This window comes from Manis pentadactyla, chromosome 5 (assembly GCF_030020395.1).
Source record: "Manis pentadactyla isolate mManPen7 chromosome 5, mManPen7.hap1, whole genome shotgun sequence".
Classification (NCBI taxonomy): Eukaryota; Metazoa; Chordata; class Mammalia; order Pholidota; family Manidae; genus Manis; species Manis pentadactyla.
In genome coordinates, this window is record NC_080023.1 from 103,114,074 (window position 1) to 103,138,348 (window position 24,275).

Consider the following 24,275-nt stretch of genomic DNA (forward strand, 5'->3'; position numbering starts at 1 on the left):
TTTTTATGGCTGAATAATATTCCATTGTGTATATATACCACATATTCTTTATCCATTTATCTATTGATGGACACTTAGGTTGCTTCCATATCTTGGTTGTTGCAAATAGTGTGGCAATAAGCATAAGGGTGCATGTATCTTTTCAAATCAAGGATCCTGTTTTCCTTGGGTAAATTCCTAGAAGTGGAGTTACTGGATTGAATAACATTTCTATTTTTAGTTTTTTGAGAAACTTCCATACTGCTTTCCACAGTGGTTGCACCAATTGACATTCTCACAACAGTGTAGGAGCGTTTCCTTTTCTCCACGTCCTCGCCAACATTTGTTGTTTGTCTTTTCGATAGTGGTCGTTCTAACCGGTGCAAGGTGGTATCTCATTGTGGTTTTGATTTGAATTTCCCTGATGATTAGCAGTGTAGAGCAATAGATGCTATCTGTATCTTTAAATCTCATTCTCTACTCTATTTCCTAAGTCTGGTGGTTTTTGAATGGTCTATTTGAGGGTCCTAACACTGAGTTTAAGTGTTAGTGAATGAAAATAGTGACAACACACATGCAGATTGTGGGTAGAGTTGAGCACACAAAGCAGTTTAGACCAGGAGGTCAAAAACTGGGTGTAGGATAATAAAAAATATGCCTTGGTCTTTGTCCTTTGTTCTTGGCAGAGCTTCTAAAACCCTCGTAATTCCCTGAGTGAAAGGAGTGTCTTTTTATTCATAAAGAGTTCCTTTTGACCACACCTAAGTTTATACTAAAGAGGTGACTCGGGGGGGAACTCAGATGGTTTCAGGTTGGTGTGCCCCAGAGACAAGCTCAGTTCCAGTCCCACTAGCCCTCCCATACATCTCTTCCATTTGGATGTTAGTTGTTCCTTTATAACAAACTGGTAACTGCAAGTAAAATGTTTTATTGAGTTCTGTGAGTTGTTCTAGCGAATCATTGAAACTGAGGAGGGGTTTATGGGACCCCCAAATTTATAACTGGCCAGTCAGAAGTATAGGCATGCCCTGGGACTTGCAAGTGGTGTTCTTGTGGGATTGAGCCTATAACCGGTGGGGCTGTGCTTACCCCAAGTAGCTAGTGTCAGAATTGAATTGGATTATTGGACACCCAGTTGGTGCTGGAGAAAATCACTCATTTGGTGTCAGAAAAAGATGTCATAATGGATGATAGTGATGCTTAAATGAACCCAAGCAGCATTATATGTAGAAGGAACAGTGAGCCCGTAAGAAATAAGAAAGCTTTGGATCAGCCTTGTAAATGCAGACCAATAATTATGGCAAGTCTCACACATATTCACTTATAGCTCTGAAACTTCATAAAATAATTATAGAAGAATCAAGATAATCTATCCTTTGATCCCAAATGGGGTGAAGTAAATAGCAGTCACATCATTTTATTAGGTGGTTTTTACTCACTCACCTATCAAATATTTATTAAAATTTACCATGGGCCAAGAACTGTCCTAGCTGAATCTTATAATATTTTTCTTATTGTAAGAAACAAGTGACACAGTTTTGGGTAATACACAAAATTGTACCAAATTTTACATGACCACTTCTGTAGTCGAGTTAAAATGTTGGCATCTCTGCCTTCACATTGTATTTGTTTCCTTTGCTGCCTTAAGCTTTGAGCCAAAAGGAAAAAAAAAAAGGAAAAGAGCTCCCACTCAGCCCTGCAGCTCTGCACATAGGCATGTTGATCATCAAAAGGGGGATTTTGCTGACAGTTTGAGATTTCTGCAAAGAGCTCTTTTCCTGAAGCTTGCCTCCTCTAGGAGAAAGGAAAACATGCCTGAGAATGATAACTGCCTAGTCAGAGTTTTAGGAACATCAGTGCCAGACCCAGGTCAGCGAGAATCCACTAGCCAAGCACAGGGAGCTTCTCAGCTCCCCTTGGACCCTCATTGGCACCCAGATGTCTGCAGCCTTTAGCCACCCCTAACCTGCTCCTCCTCCTGCTCCCCATTTTCTGAGCATCAAAGAAGCTTGCAAACTTTTGATGCTGCTTTAGGTCATTAGTCCACCAACTTCTGAGTCTGCCAGCTTTCTGAATCAAGTCGCTTTCTTTGCCCCAAGACTTTGTCTCTCGACTTACTGGAATGTCATGTTGTAAGGGGCACGAGCTTGGACTCAGTAACAATTCTAAGAGAAGACTGTTGAACTTTGAAATATTTTTAAGACAATCTGTTTTAAATACCATAATTCAAGTTAGTTGTTAGTTGTTTTAAATACATTTATATGATAATTGAATTCTTACTATGCTTCAGGAGCTCTATATGGATTACCTTATTTAATCCTCACAACTATTTTCCCAATCAGGAAGATGAGAAAATGAAGGTTTTAGAGAGATTAGATAATTTACCTAAAAAGTATAATTTGAACTCAGGCAGTCTGACTCAAGAAACCACATTCTTAACCACGATACTGTTTTTAAGTGGTGTCATTGAGAGAGAGAGTGGATGCTGTTCACTTGTCAATAAATAAGAACTTCTGCCATCAGCTTTGCTCAAAAGGATAGGTGTGAATTACCCTGAGCCATCGATGAGAAGAGGTTTAACTATCCTTTAATAAATTATACCATATAATAAAGAAAGGAAAGATTACCACTACCTAGAGCTGAAATAAATCCTCCTATTCTTAAACATTTTTAATAGTCTTGAATCAAACCAGGTTTGGTAATCATGTCTTTGCTAATAAAAGTCCTAGTGGTTCTTTAGGGGAATACTTCCCAATATATTGGTGAGACTTCTAGATGCCTAGGTGATATTAGCAGCTGCCTAATCCACATTCCCTCAAACTCCTTATCAACAAGATCAAAAAGAGCAAGTGAAATCCGTAATAGGCACCTGTCAGATAAATTAGTATCTTAGCTGGTCAGGCTTCATAACAAAATACTATAGACTAGGTGGCTTAAACAACAAAAATTTATTTCTCACAGTTATGGAGGCAGGGAAGTCCAAGACCAAGGTGTCAGCAAAGTAGGTTCATTTTAAGCCATTTTGCTGTGTGTTCACATGATCTCTTCTTTTTAGTGTTCGTATGGAGGGAGAGAGCATTAGGCAGCTCTCTGGTGCATCTGCTTCTAAGAGCATGAACCCTATGGTATCAGGGCCCCACCTTTATGACCTCATTTAACCTTAATTATCTCCTAAAGACTTCAAATATTGTTACATCGGTTAAGGGCTGCAACATACAGATTTCAGGGACAAAATTCAGTCCATAGGAACAGGAGACAGAGAATATTTCAAATTTCAGTCCCAAACTAACAGAGCTAGCTTGGAAACCATGCCAGAGCAGGAGCTGGTGAAGACTGGGTTGTAAAGAGGAGCCTTTATGCAAGCCTAATGGTGAAAAACATCAATAAAATGGAAACCATGCCAGAGCAGGAGCTGGTGAAGACTGGGTTGTAAAGAGGAGCCTTTATGCAAGCCTAATGGTGATAAACATCAATAAAATCTCCCTTAAAAAGAAAAATCCTCATTATTTTGAAAACAGGTACATGAAAGAATCAACTTATTTGTACTGCCTCCCCTATGTAATCTGCATCTCAGGATAGTCATATAGTTTTGGGGGCAATTCCTATTTATAGAAGTGTTCTTCCACATAAAAAGGAGAAATGGTAGAGTAATGCTATTTTATGATAATAATAATGAGTTAATGAATCTAGGCAATTATTAGAGGCTGATAGCATCACAAAAAAAGAGATGAACAAACAGTATTTCCTGATGGAGTACACAATACTGCCTATAAAGTAGAGTTGCCAAATGAATAAGTGAAATCTGAATCTGACAAAGCATTCAGATCTAAGGAGCAATTTATAGTAAATACAGCAGACAGAGGAACATATTTTGTATGATCAACATGAGTTCTTTTGGGCAAGCTCTACAAATTATCCAATTTCTTCTGTAAGAACAACAGTAGCAAAACCAAACAACACTCATCCCTGCGCGCCCCCCCCCGCAAAAAAATGTAAGAAAGAAAGACAAGAATGATAAGAGGACGCTATCCACCAAAAGATCATTAAGAGCTAGGTTAACAAATTGAAATGTTTGATCCTAACTTAATAAGCCATAAATGGAAATAAGTCAACTGGGAAAAAGTGAACACTTAGTAGATGTTTGTGATGTGAAGGAATTGTTCAGAGTGTTAAATTCTTTTGGTGCCATGATGGTATCTTGGGTATGTTTTTTAAAAGGAATTCATGTCTTTTCGAAATATGGATGGATGAAATGATATCTTGGATTTTCTTCAGAATAATCCAAAACTGGGGGAGTAGGTGTGGATAAAGATGAAATAAAAGTGCCCATGTATATTGAATATTATAAAAAGCTGCTCTGATGGTTAAGGGGTTCATCATCATGTCTCTGGTTTGTATATGTTTGAAAATATTCATAATAGAAATTTTAAAGAAAAATATATACAAGATATTTTGGATTAAAAAAAGAGAGAGAAAGTTCCATTCTGAATGGGAAAATTCTCACAACATGTCTGAAAACAGGCTTCTGGGAATCCAAAGATCAAAAGGCATCAGTCAAGAACTATGAAGAATTTCACCTATTTGCCAGCTCGTAATTTAGCCTGTCACTGTTTCATGGATACTGACAAAAAAACAAAAAAACATGAGATTCCTATATCAGAGACAAAGGATTTTATTACTCACAGCAATAGTAGTAGCCAAAGTATCAGCATTTTTCATAAACTGGGCTCCAGCCAGTTCTCACAGTGAAGGCCAGAGGTAGTGAGACAACCCTTGCAACCAAGTTCATTGCATTACAGAAGAGGATCCCTGCTCTTAGGGGAACTGAATATTTTATACCAGACAGTAAATATGTCTGCCCTAGCTACAAAGGGAGACATTATATACCAAGACTGTAAACAAGCTGACTTCAATTCAGAGGAAGATATTACTTTTGTCTTCTCAGAATTTTTAAAATTAATATCTTTGTAAAGTTTATTCATAGCAAAGACAGTCAGTACCAATGCTTCCAAGACACACATGAATGTGAGAGACCCATGGGGAACTGTCTCCTATCATGGCACTGGGAAGGGGAGGTTGAAACTTAGAAGGAGGAGGCATCCCATGGAGTCTAGTGGTGAAAGCACATAAGAAAGCAGGCTGTGGAACTGAGCCCTACAAAACAAAGTCAGAAAATATATCAACCTCAAATACACCAGAGAATAAGCATTTACCTTTATCAACGGGAGAGGGTCCTCTAAACTAAGAGACCTAGTGAGATGTATTCACAGTATCTACATAGAAGCACTTGTTACTCTCAGCCCAGGAAAATGATTATAAAGTGACAGGTGATATCCATTAAGAACTACAAGAAGAAAGCAGAAAATGAGAATCCAAAGATTTTAGCTGATGTAAGTATTCTCTAAGAAACTGAACATGAAACAGGAAAAACTGTAATAAAACTCTCACCCCAGCAAGCACTAAACATTTCCAAATAAGCATTTTTAGACATAAAAGAGGACCTTAAACCATAAAAATTAAAAAAAAAACAGGACTGAAGTGGACCAATAAGTGGCACAAATTAAAATGACATATGACCAAATTCAGGAAAGCTACTGAAGAACAAGATCAAAATCATCTCAAAAGCGAAAGCCAAATTAAAAAGTACTCAAGGGAGAATAGATGTGACTGCAATCTAATGAGATTTTGAGGAGAGGAATAATAATAAAATGAAGGAGTAAGCAGTATCAGAAAAAAATTGCTAGAAATGAAACAGCAAAAAAGTTCCAATGTACATTTAATTTTCCTGAATAAGAAAAAGCAATGGAATAGGATTACCACTAAAACTGCACTCAAGTTAAAAAATTAAAAATTAAATCTTAATTGAAATGTTGAAAGTGCCCACATGTACCTTGGAAATTATAAGAGTGAATCTAGAAAAACTGTTTAATTTTAAAGAATCAGGAAAAGAAAGGTCCTCTGGGGAAAAAAAAATACCAAGAAACTTACAAAGTTTCTTGACTGAAACATACAAAACAAGGCAAAACTGATGCAGTGTTTTCTTTTAATTTTAGAAAAGTGTGAGTAAAGAATTTTGCATGCAGTTGTTACATTTATGTAAACTAAATAAAACTTTGGCAAAAGGACTGCTGATGAGTATTAAAGTAGTAGATCTAAAAAGATATCCATGACTAAAACAAAGGTGAGGACAAATTTTAAAATTATAATGCAAATGTGTGTTCTGACAAAGTAAAAGTAATTTTAAAAATTGGAAGAGAAGGGAAAAAGTAGAAATTAGAATACGTTTGTTGATTACTGCATAGGTTTTACAGATAGGAATCACAGGTTGTCATTTAAATCTCACAAAACAAATGGTAGGAACTTAATTTTAAGAAAAGATCAAGGGAATTTTATTAGTTATTAGCAGAGTTAGGTAACTACAAGAAGAAAAATACAAGTTTTTCTAAATGCAAAAATAAGCAAGAAGACAGATCAAGAAGGGAAAGAAACACAGTAAATCTTGTATTAATATTAACATCAAATAATAAGACAGGAATGAGAAAAAACATACTGATCATGTCACCAGACATAAAAGGGCTTAAGGTGGCTACTTAATGAATGAGATTTTCAGTGTGGCTTGTAAAGGGAATCCCAAATCTATGATGTAGAAAAGATGCTCTAAAACCAAGTGATTCAGAAAAACTAAAATTAAGGGACTGGGCTAAGGCAGAGAAGACAAATGAAAGCAACAATAAGAATGCAGGGCTTGAAAGCAGTGGGGTAGAAATCTGGTGCAAAGCATTAAATGAGACAAGTGAATGCTCTATGAAGCTCATTGGAAGTAAATAGACTTGATGACTCATCTAGTCTCTGGTCATTAATTTGAAAATGTCAGAAAACATTAAGCCTCAGTTAGTATCTAAACAATACGTCTCACTTATAAAATAATTCTTTAAACTGATCTTGACCTATTCAATGTCAGTAATAAGCAAATAAGTATAATATCAATAAGGCATATAACAAAGACCTGTTAAAATCCCAAGACACAATTTCTTTAAATCATCCTTAACTCACAAGGACAAATAGAATTGGGTGAGGGACAATAGTAGATGATATGGTTTCAATCAATTTTTGGAAGAATAAAAGCAGAAGTTTGTAACTGAATTGCTGGAGCAGAGGAAGTTAAAACCTATGTCTTCAGAAAGAGAAGCCATCAAGAAGTGGAGACAATTTGCCCCATAAAATCTAAGAGAGGCTGAGCACTTGAAAGGACTCCAGAAGCAGTAGAAAACAAGGGAACAGATTCACTGCCTGGTTTTGGAGCATTTGAATCCCTGAAGTCTCTCCTCCTGTGACCCTGCGCAGCCAGGCAGCTATCTTTCGTGCCCCACGCATGACCGCAGGCTGATTAGTTTAGGGAGATGAATCAAAAGCCTCTGGATGCAGGTCCAGGAGTTACAGAGGAGGACTGGGATTGCATGAAAATCTTCACAGAAAGCTGTATTGGACTGAGCTTTCTCCCTCACTTTTGCTCTGAATACCTACAGCTACACATAAATCTGAAGACTGCAAATTGGGAAATTCCTCATGAAACTGAACAGTCAGAAAGGAACCAACATTTCTGAGGCAGTAAAAGAAAATTCTAGGAAAAAAAGCTACACCATAGGACAAAGAGTAACAATCCAGATTGCCGAGAAGGAGAAAGAATTCAAGAATTGAGAGTGTTAGACAAAAGTAACGGATGGGAAGGACTGTGGAGAAAATACTACAGGTAGGTTGTCTCAGATGGCGAGAGAACTTCTAGAAAGCCAGCCAACTGAAGTAACAGAACAACTTTTAACTCCAGTCAGGAACAGCATACTTAGGAAAGACATTTGACCAGAGTGAAGTACTTGTACAACAGTGACTAATATTTGGAGCAATAATAATGTAGAAAAATTATCTATTCTTGGAGGGATGATAAACTGGTATTTTTGCTTGAAAGCACTGTGAAGTACATCTCAAAAGTTTTTCTATACTTCTGCTTAACAATTCCACTCTTTACCTAAGAGTTTACCTTAGAAATTTACCCTAAGAGAACAAAAGTGAAGGTACACAAATATTAAACACAAGTATGTTTGTTGTGGCATTGTTCCTAACACCAAAGATTGAATTCAACCTACATGTGTCAGACAGGGAATCAGTCAAATAAATACTGATATAACTGTATAACTGGATACTACAGAGAAAAATATTTACTTGTGAGAATATTCATAAAATCTACTAAAAAACATTTCAAAACTACTTCTTCACTATGGTCCCATGTTTAAATTAAAAAGTAGTGAGGTAGCAAGAGGTCTGAAAAATTCTCTCAGTAGTTATTTTGGATGATGGAATTAAATGTGAGTTTTATTCTTTTTATCTGCATTTTGCAAACGCTGAAGCGTTTTACATAAACACAATGACTCGTAGGGCTGCCATACACAGAAAGAACTAACGTATGATGCATGTATTAATGTTACAATTAGAAAATAAAGCTACTTTCAAAAAGAAAGAGAAAGAGAAAAACAAGGAGAATAAGAAGATGGCGTGGTAGCAAGTTATTTTGTAATGTAAGAAAATTGTTTTCTGCTTAGCATTAGGAGTAGAGCAACCTTACAGGCTAAATCAGTCTCCATTTTAGCCATTCGTTCAACAAACATTTTAGAGCGTTTACAACCTGCCACTAACTGTGATCAGTTATTTTCCTACAAAGAACAACTAACCATTCAGCAGATAGGAAATGTAAGAAACTGAAAATAACCAAGAATCACATACTTTTCTTCGTGGCTTGTAACCTACTCTAAATTTAGATATAAATATGAAAAGACTTTCTAAGCTATGTAAAATATCAAACAAATGCAAGTCTGATTATGAATAATAGCACCCCAACAGTGTTATATTCAAGTATTAATAATAATGACAGTATAGGGTGTGAATTTTCTGTTTTGTTGCTGATATTTAAATTTCCCTTCCTGTTTGTGTCTAAAACAAAATGTGATAGAGTACAGAGTAAATGAAAATTTTTAAAAAGGCAAATTATCCAAATGGTGTGACTCTCTTGCTACAAAGGGGGACACTATATGTTCTAAGATTGTAAACAAGAGAGTCCTTTAGTCCAGAGGAAGACATTACTATTGTCTTCTAAGAATTTTTTAAGTAAATTGTCTCTGAAAATTTAATTTTGTTTTTTAATGTGCTGGCATTTTCTTCAATAACTAAAAACAGTAATATGCTAACATAATGAGAATAATGGAATTTACATGGTTAGAGCAATGGAAGTAATTGCATTTGGAAAGCTGTGGTCCCTGGCTTAGAAATATTTCCTAGAAATGAAATGGAAAAATGGTTCTGTAGTCCAGTTGCCTTGGAAAGTGAGGTGATATATGATTTAAGTAATTACAATCCTATCTAACAAGTAGTATATTCAGAATATAAAGTGACAGCTGGAGTATTATATCAATATAAAAATTAGCAAACGATATAATGACTAAAAATGAGGAAATGAACTTTAGTTCAAATAATTTCTGAACATAACCTGTCTACCCTCTAAAGTAAACCTATTTTTGAACAGATATATATGTAGTATTATATAGTAGTACATAAAGTATATATTATAGTGTATGTGTGTGCATGTGTATGAAGTATACAGTAGTATATAAAGCAGAAACCTACCAGAATGAAAAAAAATCAATTCACTGAGGGATTACATTAAAATTTTTAATTTATATGAACGAATAAAAAAGGAAGATCCGAATCAAAACCAAACTGAATTTTCCAAACTCAGGTCCCTTCAATTTTTGTCCCCATTGTTTCCTCACTTAGTGTATTTACATGATTTCCTGTCAGGGCAGCATGAATAGAGTCACAAATTTATTTCCAACTTGCTCTGCAAACTGGACTTTTCATAATGCACTATCTTTCAGCACGTTAATTGACTTTGAACTGTGTCAAGTGCAAGCCACAAAAATGGAATGTATTGCCTTGGAAGGGTCTGTGTATTTAATTAGCCTGTTGGAGGAGATACCTTTACCTCAACTCTGAAGCCTTCTGCAAAAAGGGGGCAACTCTTAGAGTTGTCACACACACGCAGAAACAGATTTGTGACTCACTCAGCTGGCTGCATGTTGAATGCGACCTCTCTTGGGCTTGGTGTAGACCTCCAAGCAAGCTCTGTGCCTCTACAGTTTAGTATCAAAGACACTTCCACCGAGGTAAAAGCTGGCAGATATACAGTCTTCAGATACACAAATGTCATGCTGAGCAGTTCCACCAGTCCCTCCCAGATAACTGATAAGTAGATTCTTCAGAGAATTCTAATTTGGTGTTATTTCCAACAATAGCTCCCCAACACCTCCTACCAAATAGGAGGAGCTCTACAAATGATTGTTGAATTGAATCAAGCAAAGAGTTTAAGTAGCTATAGAGTGGAAGTCTGTTTCTTCCATGGGAACTGTTGGCACGATAGAGGCTTTTCTGAAATGTGCTTTATAGAGTCTGGCAGAAAACACAGGTTTTCCAAAAGCCCCTAGTCTGTGAATGTATCCACCCAATAAAAGTTAATTTTATTTACTGTTGTACACATATGCACCTGGTTGAGGTGCTCCTTTCTATTTTGGAAAGAGAAGATACTTAATTATACTGTTGTCCAGAAATCCAATATGACTTTAAAGTTTATTAATTTGAAGAACTATAATTTCTGAAAATCTGACAAATTTGAACATTAATACTGAACCTTAATATTGAAACTACTTAAAGCATGACTAAGAATTAATAAAATTTATGAGAAAAAAATGTGATGATCTGTGCTGTTCTGTGAGTCATTAAAATTACTTATTCAACATTTCAAAGTCAATTTCTTTTTTACCTGATGAAACAATATGAATGGACAGAAAATAATCTATGTTTGACTGAGAAAGTAGATAATACCGCTAACTCCCCTGCAATGCGGACAGCAACTATATAAATGGCTCTTTATTCTGCCTTTCCAGAATAGTTTAATTTAGGGTCAGGTAAGAAGAAAGAGGTCATAAGAATTGTAAAAATGCTGTTATCATAAAAGAAATCATTTTAGCTTCGGCTTACCACATACATAGTCATGCTCCAATGAAAACATCTGCCTGTCACCCCATAAACGTCCCTACACTTTTCTTCCCTTTATGAGCAAAAAATGGAGCTTTAAGAGACATTTAATAGCCAGCAGATGTTTGGCTGACAAATATTGCATGTGGAGGGAGGCATACTTGTTCACATGGAAAAAAAAAAAACTATTATTTAATTTTCTTAAAGTACACCATTATGCGAAGTGTTTTTGCATAATGACATTTGAATGCTTTGAATATGGGGAAAGACACAGGAACTCCTTAAATGCATCTGAAACGAGTATATTATTCCCAGAAGGCTGAATAACTGAGATTGCTTAATACATAGGTTGAATTTATGCTAACAAGGAGTTTAATGCCAGGTAAAAGGGGCATTTCATGAGAATTTAACATTAATCTTAATTCTCTAAGAGTACTTCTACTTTGGTCTATAATAAATAATAATAAGTTTCCATGCTAGGTAATGACTTTAATATTCTGAACACACCATTCATTTAAAAAAATACATTCCTCAAAATAAACGTTAGGATGGGCAAACATGTGCTTTAGAAAAAATAAAACGAGAGGCTGGCACTAAAATAGTAGTTCAAAACAAGGATGACCTGAGCTTCATAATATGTTGAGTGGGGCTGCCTTTAAAAGAGTATGTTGTAGATTCTGTTAAAGGAGAATTTTAAAACTGTAAAACATTGTGTGTCCTTTGATAATCCCTCTCTGGTATCAAAGTTGTTCCCTTCATTCCTTTACTTTTACTTTGAAAAGAAGCTTGGTGTGACAACCATGATATGAATACATAATACTTAAAGAGATGGCACAGTTTACCACTGCAGAACCTCAGATGGTTCTACCTGGAAGGAGTTAGTTCTGGAACAAAAGAGGGAAAGGTAACAGCACTCACTACTGTGCTCCTGCCCTGTTGCCTCTCATCTTTTTCTTCTTTCTTTCTCACCTCCCGGAGACAAAGACATGGGCTTGCAGCTTCTGCTGCATCCATTCCCTCTGCTTTTGTGCCCCAGGCATATATACCTTAACGGTGAACCTACACACCATCTCCTGAGCATTTTAAATTACTGTTAAAGGACCTACCTCTCTCTCCCTCAAAAATTCAGATTTTTTTTATTACAGTAGAAAAAAATGTTACCTATAAAGTTATCTGTAATTCTCATTGTTGGTAAATGGAGAGAATCTAAACCTTAATATGCATTTCTGAAGAGAGGAGGTAACAGAATGTGGTTCGGGAGCTTACAGAGTCTTTATTATTTTTTCCCACATGGAATAAAATGGTGTGAAGGTGAGGGTGAGGGTATCCCTACCTCTTTGAGAGTGGTTCTACTGAAGGAGATGCTAAGAATATATGTATGTATCTTCAAACACAGAAACAATAGGTCTGCCCGCCTCCCTTCCTTCCTTCCTTCCTTCCTTCCTTCCTTCTCCTTCCCTTCCTCTCTTACTTTCCCTTCTCTTTCATTCTTTCCTTTGTTAACTGGTAAAATTTGCCAAATAGGGACCTCAGCTGCCGAAGAACAACAGGATATCATCTTTCCTAGAAATTGTTTACTGTCATATGCTGTATTTTATGCTTCTATAATATCTATAGTATCTTAGAAATTGTCAGTGTAATTGGTTAATCTTCAGACTGCTCCTGTGATGTGCATGTGTATTTTACTTACATTTTATAAATATGTATATGAAATAGATCAATGCTTATTGTAGATTTACTGTTAAAGTGGTTGTTGTAGGCTGAGGTCTTTTCAGTAAGGTAGATAAGATCTTATCAAGGAAATGGAAATGACTTTTACACAAAAGACAGTTATAGTATAATAAAGAGCAGTATCTAATGAAATGCTAAGTTTATACAACTAAAAGCTAAAGTGCTTGTTGTAGATCCTGAATGTCACTGGTTGAGAGGAAAGGGAGAAATCAACATGTCTATATTCAAGCTTCTAATCTTCTGCTCTGCCTATTTTAAACACACGTTGCCAGATTAGCCTATTGTCAATCTCCTGTTCAAATTTTCAATGGCCCCCTTTTATGATCTGCATATCAGAAGTACACATGGGTCCCTTTTAGTGAAAAGTTTTCACAGACAAAGAACCCTGAATATCGTCCCCAGACCCCAGGTTATGAGAAACGTAGTTTGAGAAACACTGACTTAAGACCCTGAGTCTTATTATTTCTTTAAATTATCTTTCCCTTGAAAAAAGTTTTGTCTTTATAGACACTAACATTGGCCTATAGAATAAATTCTCAGCTATTTAGACTCTTGCTCAAGATGTGTTTCATATTGTGTGCCAGATGTGGAAGCCAAACTGAACTGCTCACTGGTCCTAACACAAGTCTTCAACTTGCGTAGCACTACATTTTTGTACACATTCTGCTGTCAGCCGGGAATACTCTTTCCGTCTCTCCCCTGTGCCACCCCTCCAGCACTCGCCATTTTCTTTTTGCCAGAAATTAGGTCAAACAATTCCTTCTTCATGCATCTCTTCATGCTCACAACTAGGAATCTCACCTTCCTGTGATTGCTCGGAATAATTTGTGCTTCTTTTTTGAGGCAAAACACTCAACATATATTAACTTAGGTGTGTGGCTTTTCACTTCTCAACTGCAAGCAGCTAGAGGATAGGGCCTGTATCTGATTCATCTTCTGCAAGCAGCTAGCACTGTATCTTGTACATAAAAGGTGCAAAATAAGCAGTCTAAGAAATAACTATTATGAGTCAATGAATAGAGTGATGCTTGAGAAGTTCATAAAAGGCTGATAGAATGTGGGAAGTGATTGAGGAAAGGCTTTTTTTCTTTTTGATAAAGAACTTAGTAAATTTTTCACCCTGTACCTGAGCTAAGGATTTAATAACTCAGGAGAGAAAATATAGCTACCTGTTCACCAGATTAACTAGAGTTGTTTTCTAGGGGAAAATCTGTGCTATTCAAGAGAAATTATCTCAGGGTCCAAATTGGCCAAAAGAAATGCACCAAATCCTTTAAAAAATTACCAAATAACTTCCATAACCTACCACCATTCTTGCCCCTTGGATAGCAATGAACGAAAATGCATTCAAATAGTTCATGCTGTTATCCACCATCTTCTTCTTATCTGTTCTGTACAGTTCTATCCGGATAGATTCTCGTCTACTCTTAATAGACTCATTATCTTTGAAGGCAGATGTACTCCAATTAGAATAATACTGTCAGAGGTATACATCGTCTAAATAAAATGTTATTACCTTTCAGAATCTTCTGGCTGATCGGTGAACATTACCAGTTTCTCTTCCTGTTTATCGATTTTGCTTAAGAGTCGTCCACATGGGATCTAAAAGGAAAACATGGAAAGACATGAGGCTTGAATGTGTCTCAAGGGAAGATAACTGTCAGCAACTGGAGGAGAAAACCACCTGTTACATGTATTTTTCACTAAGAGCCATGTTTTTATTCTCATGTCTTGTTTTCAGCACTGCCACTTATGAGAAGACAGACCACACATTTGCCTGTTGCCTAGTTTCAAAGGTAAAACAGGGGGTGTAAACATAAAGTCTTAGCCTTTCAGTTAAGAAAGAGTCCTTACAACAGGGAGAAATTGTCCAGGAGCAAGTAAAAGAAAGCTGGACATTCCAACATACAAGTCATAAACCGTTAACGTTGTCAGACTGACATATTTGTAGTTCAATGTGCCACAGTTCAGGAATACGTTTTCCAGGAGAGCCTAATGACCTGAGGACATGAAGAGCCTTTTTCTCAGGAAGCCATTCATTCAAGCTTTTCCTCCAACAGGAGTTAGTGATTATTTCTATGATTGTCAAGATAACAAAGGAACTGGTAATGTGACCCCTAAAGGAAAAAGAGGAAAAAAACCCAAACTGTAAGACACAGAATTTTTTCATTTCCAATTTTTTTCTATTTAATATTAATTGCAGTATGAGCACCAAACTGTGATCAAACATTGCACAGACATCATAGTACCTCATGGGGCTTATAGCAGATTCTTGAGACTGAAGCATTTGAAGATGTGTATGTTCAAAAAGCCGATTCCTGCAGGCACTTAACACATTTTAAATGCATCTGGAAACCACTAATTGCTGTGATCCCATTATGAAATTTAGGCATTTCAGGTCTGTGGGAAACATGAAGCCAGCCTGTCTGATATTTATGAGTTTCTGTTTAATTATAACAACAAAGAAGAAAAAGTTTGTTTGTTAAAACTCTCCAAGAAAGATTTGTTTCAGCTATTGGCAAGCAGTCTGTACCTAGTGTGAGAGGGTGGCTTTTTTATTTTGTTTTGTTTCCAGCTTGTGACAGCTGTTTAAAAGTCATCTGTTACCACCATGGTAGCCAGTTACTAGATGAAAGCAAATGTCGTACATGACTGTTGGAGTAATTGGACCACCAACTAGTACTTTTAACTATGCAAAATTGCAAAAACAGTTCTTTATGTGGCACTCGGAAGTATTACACAATTCTGCAAATTTCTTGCAAGTATTTCAATTCTTTCATTGAAGAGACAGGCAAAGGAGGTGTTACCTGACAGAGTAATTTGCAGTAAGTGCCTATATTGTAATTGCTGGAAGATGAGGTTTTGAAATTTTAATTAATTAATTTGTACAAAGGTTTTTAAGAAAGATCTTCAATGGTTTCTTTAGTCCTAAAAATTACTTTAAAAATGCAAATTTCCCAGCAGACCTGAAATGATGGAGTCCTGGAATATCAGAAGATCATAGAATTTAGGACCTTGGAGAATACTCTGAGAAATATGACACCATCATTTTACAAGAGAGGAAACAGAAGCCCCAAGAGTAGAAGTGATTTGGCCAATTAATGGCTGATCTAGGATTAGATGTCAAGCCATTTGATTCATATTCTGTGATTTTCTACTGTTGTTTCCTAATTGAATATTATACAGATGACATTTCAAGTTTGAACTAAGGTAAGATCTAATTTTAATAATAAAGTACTTTTAAAGTACTTTATTTTTACATTATAAATTTTACATTTTATGTGAAACCTCATAAAAATATATTTGTCAGGCAATGACATTGTATTATTTGAACTCTGGTGGTAAACAACCCTCAAAACTCCATGTGGAGAGAGAAATTTTTAGACCTAAAGTTTTATACTTAAGATTCACAGATAATACCTCTGAGGCACTGGAAACAGACATGAAAGGTGTTATCTCAAAGGTATTAGTTATGGAACATTTTATTTCCTTTCTGAGTAGCATTTTTATAGGCTGGAATTTTATACTTATAATTATTCTACCCAGAAATTCAAAATATCAACTAGTCATAGTCAGGAAAAGTCAATATCTCAGGCATAATTATAATTTCCAGTGGTTTATTCACTTCCACCAATAGAGGTATTTTTCCAAGGGAACAGAAATGGAGAAGACAGTCAGAAAAGGACAGGCAGTCACAGGGCTCCAAGCAAATACAATCAAGGCAACTGTGAGGAATCAGGGTTGACAGTTTCTCAATTCTGGTGCCTTATTTTTTTAACTGTAGAGAAAATCAAAATCATCAGAAGTCTCATCATACTTAGTAAACATCTGAGTGCCTCTCTGAACTTGAACTCCACTCATTACAAGGCAGGGTGACACTGAACCATAAAATAAGGAATTCTGCTTAAGTTCTCTCTCCCACAGTTTTTAGCTGATGAAAAGCACATAACCAACCTGAAAGGGAGGGCATGGACTCCCTGAGTCCTTATTGGCTGGTGTGGAGACACAAATCCAGGCAGGAGAAAAATACCCGATACAACAAAATACCTGATACAACAAACCAGGCAACACCGTGCACACCTCCCCGTTCCAGCAGCACGTGGCAGTCACCTCGCACTGTGGCTCACCTATTTTTTGTAAAATGTGCAATTCAGACATTTCTACTTTGCTGAACGTTTTAAATATTTGAAACAGATCTTGCATGGGACAACCGAGTCAGACATAGAACATGGTGGACTTTCGTGAAAGCAAATTGTACTGAAATATCAAACAGTAGAAAGAGAAAGAAAAAAGATGATACCTGACCTCTTAACCTTTGCCCAAAGTGAATTTCTCAGCTATTCCATTCTGAAATACTGACAATACAACCAGTCCAGTTTTTACTGCTTGATTGCGGTGTCTGCCTTATATATATATATATTTAGCTTTTAGGTAAAAGTCAAAAGATCTTTCCTTTCTCTCCTGTCTGTGACACGCAGGGCCACCTGAGGCGCCATGATTTTTCCCCAGCTATGTTCATGTGCATTCCATGAGATGCTGTATGCTACCATTGCTGATAGGAGGTGTGATCACAATGTAACTACTCTGTGCCTACAAAGCTACTATGAATTAAGGACTGAGATCTCTCTTCTGAAATTGTTTCTAGAATCTATGTCACATTCTACTGAAAATTTTTGGGTAAGGCCTAAATTGTCAGGTTAAAGTTTGGTAAGTAAGGTAGAGAAAATAAAGCTAAGTAATATCAGTGATTTAAAATATAGGGTGAAAATAATAGAGCTGGCTTCCTTCCCTTGTTTGTAAACTTTTTAAACCTTTTTCTTTGCATCTACAGAAGCTGAGCTGCATAGTAATTAAGGGCAGCCTCAGAAACAAAACTTCCCAGGTACAGTCCCTGCTCCCCTAGGGACTCTTTAACTGGGAGATCAAATTACATTTCTGTGCCTGTTTCCTTTTTTGTAAAATGGGAATAATACTAGTACCTGCCTCATCAGGGCTGCAGTGAAGCTTAAACATGTTGATGTGTATAAAATGCATAAAGTAGTGACTGAAATGTAGTTAGTACACTATAATTGTTCATGGACACCATTTTTATGGAGTCCTAGGAGGGTGGAGATAAATAATTGTGGTTTCTTCTCTATCTTGACCCATGGTGGCCCTGGGTGCACTCATTTTGAGAAAGCTGGGTGTATGTGGTGTTGGTATAAATGATTACCTCCAAGGCACTTTTAGACTCTAAAATTCTAGACAAGTAAAGAAACAGGCACTTGCCATCAAAGAATTTGTTGACCTGTTGAGAAAATAGGATATCAAGCCCTAGAGGCCCAAATCCAGGTGTTTCTTATTTTCATATCTCCAGTATCTCGCATGGCACCTAGTTCACAATGAGGACCAAATATTTTAACAATAGAAGAATGGAGGAATGATACCTAACTGTACAAGAGGAAAGACATTACAATGAAAACTAAGTGGTATTGCCAATTAAGAGTTTGAGGATAATAGGACTTACTATGGCCAAGAGCAACTGCTCAGGTGTTCTACTGACTAATTTATAGTGTTTCACTTTTGCCCTTTTTTTATATCAAGGTAAGTTGAAACCAAGAGGGTTTAACAATTACTTAAAGTTTAATAATCTTGTTTTCTTGGAGAGGTGGGGGACTAGACCACATCTAATTTCTGGGAACCAAAAGATTTCCAATTAATGACCACAGAAGTTAGAGTACCTAAGTGGCTGACAGCATCCTCTAAACTAAAAGCAAACACATTTATTTGTTCCCATCATTTGGTTACTTTCTTCTTCCTCTTCATCTCCTCCTCCACTTCCTCCTCTCTTTAAGGGGATTCTTACTGCTTAAGAAGCAGCTGTGGCTCTCTGTTTAACTTAACCAAAAGATATCCTGGATTCTTGGATGGATTTCAGTACATCAGTGAAGATCATAAGCTGTTTTATTGTTTAAGCAGAAGTTTACACAATCCACGGTTCCAAAATAACCCAGCTTTAGAGTATAAACTTACTTTTGGAAGTAAACCAAGTTTTATGAGCTTTTCACCATTTGTGGTGACAGATTTTAATACACTTGGATTTCTAATGTTAGGTTCAAGGGCTAGAGTGTGAGTATTACCATTCATAGTCAACTCTGCAAAAATAGGTTTGGCAGACATTGAAAATGTGATGTTAAAAATTGCTAAAGAATTCTTCTACCATTGCATACATTTGTTGTTTCAAGTCTATGCTATACAGCATTGGAATGTATCAAAATATATGTGTAATCAAAGGCATGAAAGCTTACTCAGGAAAGAAGGAACCTAAGGCTGATGAGTATTTTTGTCTATATAAAATACTCTTCCCTCTGGGGCATACAATTTAGAACTCATAATACTTATGTAGAAATTCTGTTTCATTCCAGCATCTACCTTTACTAAACTCAAAACCAAATGTTGACCAGATTCAATAGACTCAGGATGCAATGTCCCAGGGAAGTACTAAACCATCATGAAAATTATTATCTTTATATCTAAATATAATAAATAATGAATATTTCATAAGATAAGATACTGTAAAGCATACATAAATATACATTTGTGCTTACATATATAAAAACAATTCTATTGAATTGTTTTCTGAAATGATTTCGGTGTCTAATACATCGAAAGCTTTCTTACAGCCCATATAAGAGAACTTCAGGAAGTCAGTTGATTAAAATACTGCTTAAACCTTGAACTAATGAATAATAATACATTAATACCATATTAGTCTACTGTAACTTAAAATATAAGTGCACATCAGTTGCCAAGCCCTCTTTTCCAGGTTGGGATGTGCTGATGGTGGTCCACGGGCTTTCTAGCCCACAACGAATCCCCCCATGAATTCTACTTTTAGTTTCTTATAAGGGAATTCTAATTTTGAGACATACAAAGCTATCTGAAAACAGGATACTTTTAGATCTTTATGATATTTTCCCAGTCTTCTATATTTACCAAACCTACATCCAATTTAAATTTGGTGATTCACCTTTATTGGCTGTTCCCAAAGTACTCAAATTAACTAGCAGAGAAATAATCTTTTTGTACTAATATATCATTGGTTTGTATACATTTTATTTAAATTATGTAATTGCAAAAAAAGGAAGATGGTCGTAAATAGCTTAACGGAACAAGCAAGACTGACTCCTTGTAAACATACTATTCAACTTTTCTAGGCAGAAGTAAGCCAGTGTCCTGCGCCGCGAGCATTCAGCATGCCTTGAACGCTGGTCTGTATGCTTTACGGAGCGAATAGACAGCATGGTTAGTCCATGCTGAGGTGGTTAAGCCGTGGCTGAAAAACAAGCAGTCTTTTCAGTCCAGAGGGGGAGAAAGCCTGCAGAGTCAGGGAGCTGACATTAGTTGGTGACATTAGGTGGTCGGTGGTGCTTGCAGGGAGCAAGTCAGTGAATTGTCCTGCCTTTAAAATTCAGTTTTACAAAAAGCAAAGTGAACCAACAAAACACAGTGCTCTTAAAAAGTATTTCTGTTTATTGTCAGCAACTATAGAGTCTATTTTTATAGCCCTTTTTGACTTCCAAAGCATGAGCTTATTTGTTGACAGTATGCAGATAATAATGTTTTGAGATCCTTGTTATTTTGAATACGAAGGACATTTGAAAAAGGAAAGCACTAGTTTAGAAACCAGAGACTTTTCTGTTTGTTTGTTTTTTCTGTTCTCAATTCGTAATTGACTAGATGTGTAATCTTAAGCATATTAACTATTTTCTCTAGGTTTCACTCCTCTTCTGCAAAGTCAAGGCCTGACTGGATGATCTCTAAAGTCCCTGGAATGCTGCAATCCTACTGCTGTCACCGCCAAGTATTTACTGCCTGCCCTGGGGATGGTAACCAAGGTAACCACTGGGCGAGGCCCAGGCGGGAGGGCAGCACAGGTGCTATCGCCCTTCATGCTTGGCTCTTCACAAAGGAGAATTAAATGACTTGTACAAAACTGAAGAGTGAAATGGGGAGTAAAAGGGAGAAACAAAGTTTCCTTTGTGCCTAATGTTCTATTATATTGGCGGGTGAGATAACTTCAGGCATTTTGTAGGTTCTTTCCGATGTTTACACACCCCTGACAATAGCACTTATTTTTACCTGGACCGCAGGACTAGCATCCTGACTGCTCTGCCTCTTCCCATCCTTGGCTCCCTTCCATCCACTCTCCACGTTGTAGGCATGGTGTTCTTTTCAAAACTTGTCATCTCTTGTCATCTCTCCTGTCTCCATCCCCACAATAAAAACACCTTCATGGTTTTCTGTCACAGTGACCAAAGTCCTTCTCATAGCTAAGGGGCTCTGCCTGTATAAGTGGGTCACTACTGGAGAGGGAGGGGAATGCACTTCTGGTATTGTGAGATGTTTCATTATACCTGCCCTCAATCGTTATGATAACCAGAAATGCTCCCCCATTGACCCAGAAGCATCTTCCAGCCTCTTATTACCCATTAGCCTTTTGTCAGTTCCTTGACCACGTCATGTTCCCTTCTGGTATAATCCTAGAATTTGCCTGCTCTTTTTCCTTAGATTGTTCTTTCTTCAAAACTAAATCTTTCTGGATTTCCCATATTGCACAAATTCCTTTAATGTACATTCTTAAAATTGTACGCACCTCCCCTGTGTAGAATTTATCAGAATTAAAATTTCACTATCTTGGTGTGTGATAGTGATTTTTCAGATATTCAAATATTAATATTCAGATATTCAAAATTTTCAGATAATTTCTATGCAAAATTAGACAAACACTTAAGGTTTTTAAGAATATAATAGTGTCATTAAAAAATAACAAGCATATGTTCTAGTTTTCATTCATTTATTTCCCCTGCAAGTAAGATTCCTGTATCTAATAAGTACTTAAAGCCCTTTGATTTCAGTGTGGAAGAAATTGGAGGAAAGGAAAATCACACACACTATCATTTACAGTAATGGCTCAAGGGAAATTGAGAATAAGAGACTTTGACTACACATTGTTTGTCTAAACCAAAAGAAAGAAATATTCAAAAGAACTGCCTTTTTTTTCCACTTCATGTTTCTGAGAAAGGTGCCAATCAGGGGACTTTTACCAACTATTCCCTTTTAAGAAGTCTTTTTGTTTTATAGCAATAAATAAAAATTCTTTGCCACTACAGATTATCTATTGCTCAATTACATCAGGGCACCTGTACTAATTCTAGATGAAAAACTGACATTTGGGGACTGAAATTGGAAAAGTTCCTGAACCAGAAGTCAGGAGACTAAGATTCAAATAGTGACAGGACTGTCACTAAACTTGCTTGTCCCTGGATAAGGTATTATCACCATTTCTAAAATGAGAAGATGTTGGACATTATAATGGCTAGGAGCCCTTCCAATTAGTATTCATGTGCCATGAAATTGGACATCCTAGGATTATTATATATATATTGCTATACTGCTCATGATGCATGTGTCTTAGAAGATTATTGAAATACAACCAATGGCCAATTCTAACCCTACAGAGAGGATCTTGTCTATAGAATGGTCCCTGATTCTGCAGCTAGACAGGCATGTACTTACTCTGGGTCTTCATGCAGCTTTATTTTGGGAACTATTCTTGTACTGTGGATTTCTACTGAAGAACTTAATTGAAGTTCTCCAAATTACAAATTCACCTTTCTCAACATGTGTACTGTAAAGATGATTGCATTAACAGTCAAAAGATGTGGGTCCCCACATCTGTCTCTTATATTCAGCAAGATTTTTGACTTTGGGAAAATTATTGAAGCTCTCTGGGCTCCAAAGTCTCATCTTTGAAGAAAGGATAATACTTCTGTCTTCAAAGGGAAGAACATGAAGATTAAATAAGAGATTACATTGGAAAGCACTTCCAATTCACCTGAACTAGAAGGAGATTTGCCAAGAATTGTCTGGTGAATTTTAAGCTCTAAAGAAATATGGTGGAGTTTAGATCTTGCTTAACATTTCAAACTCATTGGAAAGCCAATAGAGAATGTGGTTTTTATGAGACATGAATGTTATTATTTATGAATATTGATTGTTCTGCTGATAACCATGAAAACACGAGACTAAGGATGTTTATGTTTTATGGGACTATGCTTCAGGTGAGTGGCTTCTGACCTGTACCCAATTTTTAGCAATAGAAGCCATGTCAGAGTCTGTACTTTCAAAATAATAGTAGTATGTTATTATTTTTAATAAAATAATGTTTTATTATTATTAAAATCAAGAAATTGTGATAAATCTAACTACCCCTGATGACACACAGAAATTTCTTTGGAATTTTAATATCCAGGTGATTGTCCCCAGATTAACAAACATATATATATACTTATCAATGTAACTCAAATGAAAATAAATGAAAGACTGTATGATCCTGATAAGAATTAATAACAACTGAGCTTTAGGCCCCCAGCTGGGAATGAAAAGTTGAGATGAGACTTGACCCCTGAGCACTGATTGCTGACAGAATCCATCCTTTGGTTTTTACATGTGAAATTCAAGATCCTCTCATACAAATTATGTAGTCTCTTACTTAGTCTTAGTGTTAATTTTATGGTTATATGTGTTGATATTTTTTTCTTGTTTTTAAACAAGCAACAAAATGTTTAACTAGAAATTCATGTTTGTTTTCTAACACATATTTAGGTTGGAGTAAATTTGTCTACATTAAATACTTCAAAGTTGAGAATCTTCCTACTCATTTTTTCTCAGTTAGAAATCAAATTTGATTGTTTTGATACTATTCCAACATTTTATGTTCCTCTCTACAAGAAAAATTCAAAAGGGAAGTACATTTTCCTGTTGTATAGGCTGAACAATTTTTCAGTTATTTTAATATCTACGTTATTTTACCTTTTGCAATTCAAAAAATGTAAGCTATCTTCACAGAAGACTTTTGAACATCTCTGAATAAAGAGTTTTTGAAAAAAATATGTATTCCCAAAAATCGAAGGAGGAAAGGCAATACGGCAACCTACTGAAGCATATGCTAATATACCTTGTAAATATACAATTTGTCTTAGAGTCATCTGGACATAACTTATTCTATTTATCAATATTTACTCACATCAAAAGGAAACATTTCACCCTATTTGTAATTTAAGCTGTTATTTAAAACTGTGAAAGGGATAATTTATCTTCAAATGGAATTTATGAATTACACTGCTTGATAAATTTCTTCTTGCAGAAATTGTACTTGTCAGATTAACAAAAGCCTGGACTAATTCACTTAGATTACTTACCACAATAATCTATTAACCATGTACTAACTGCCTCACTATGACTATTTCTCTGTCATCCAAGATTTTTTACATTCTTAGATCAATCAAGGGATCCATTTTTGGCACTGTGCTTTGCAGCCACTAGAATAATTTTCATTCATGTTTTTGTTTTAAGACCATGGGGATATTTAATCTTGGCAGTGTTTTCAAATAAAATTAGTTTTTTACTCATGCCTTGCTCAATTTCAGTAGTAAAACTTTTTA

The 24,275-nt window shown here is 36.1% G+C and overlaps 1 protein-coding gene across 2 annotated transcripts in view; it reads right to left on the reverse strand.

Annotated features, from left to right (window-relative positions):
* The window catches only part of TNIP3 (TNFAIP3 interacting protein 3), a 117,655-nt gene extending 103,212 nt beyond the window's left edge, over positions 1–14,443 (reverse strand). Inside the window, exon 1 of one of the 2 annotated variants that reach the window (XM_057502581.1) lies at positions 14,306–14,443. In XM_057502581.1, the coding sequence (XP_057358564.1) occupies positions 14,306–14,337 (32 nt within the window). In that variant the 5' untranslated portion in view covers positions 14,338–14,443. The remainder of the gene's footprint in view (positions 1–14,305) is intronic. The other variant, XM_036922991.2, reaches the window with a different exon arrangement.
* Positions 14,444–24,275: the final 9,832 nt, after the last annotated feature.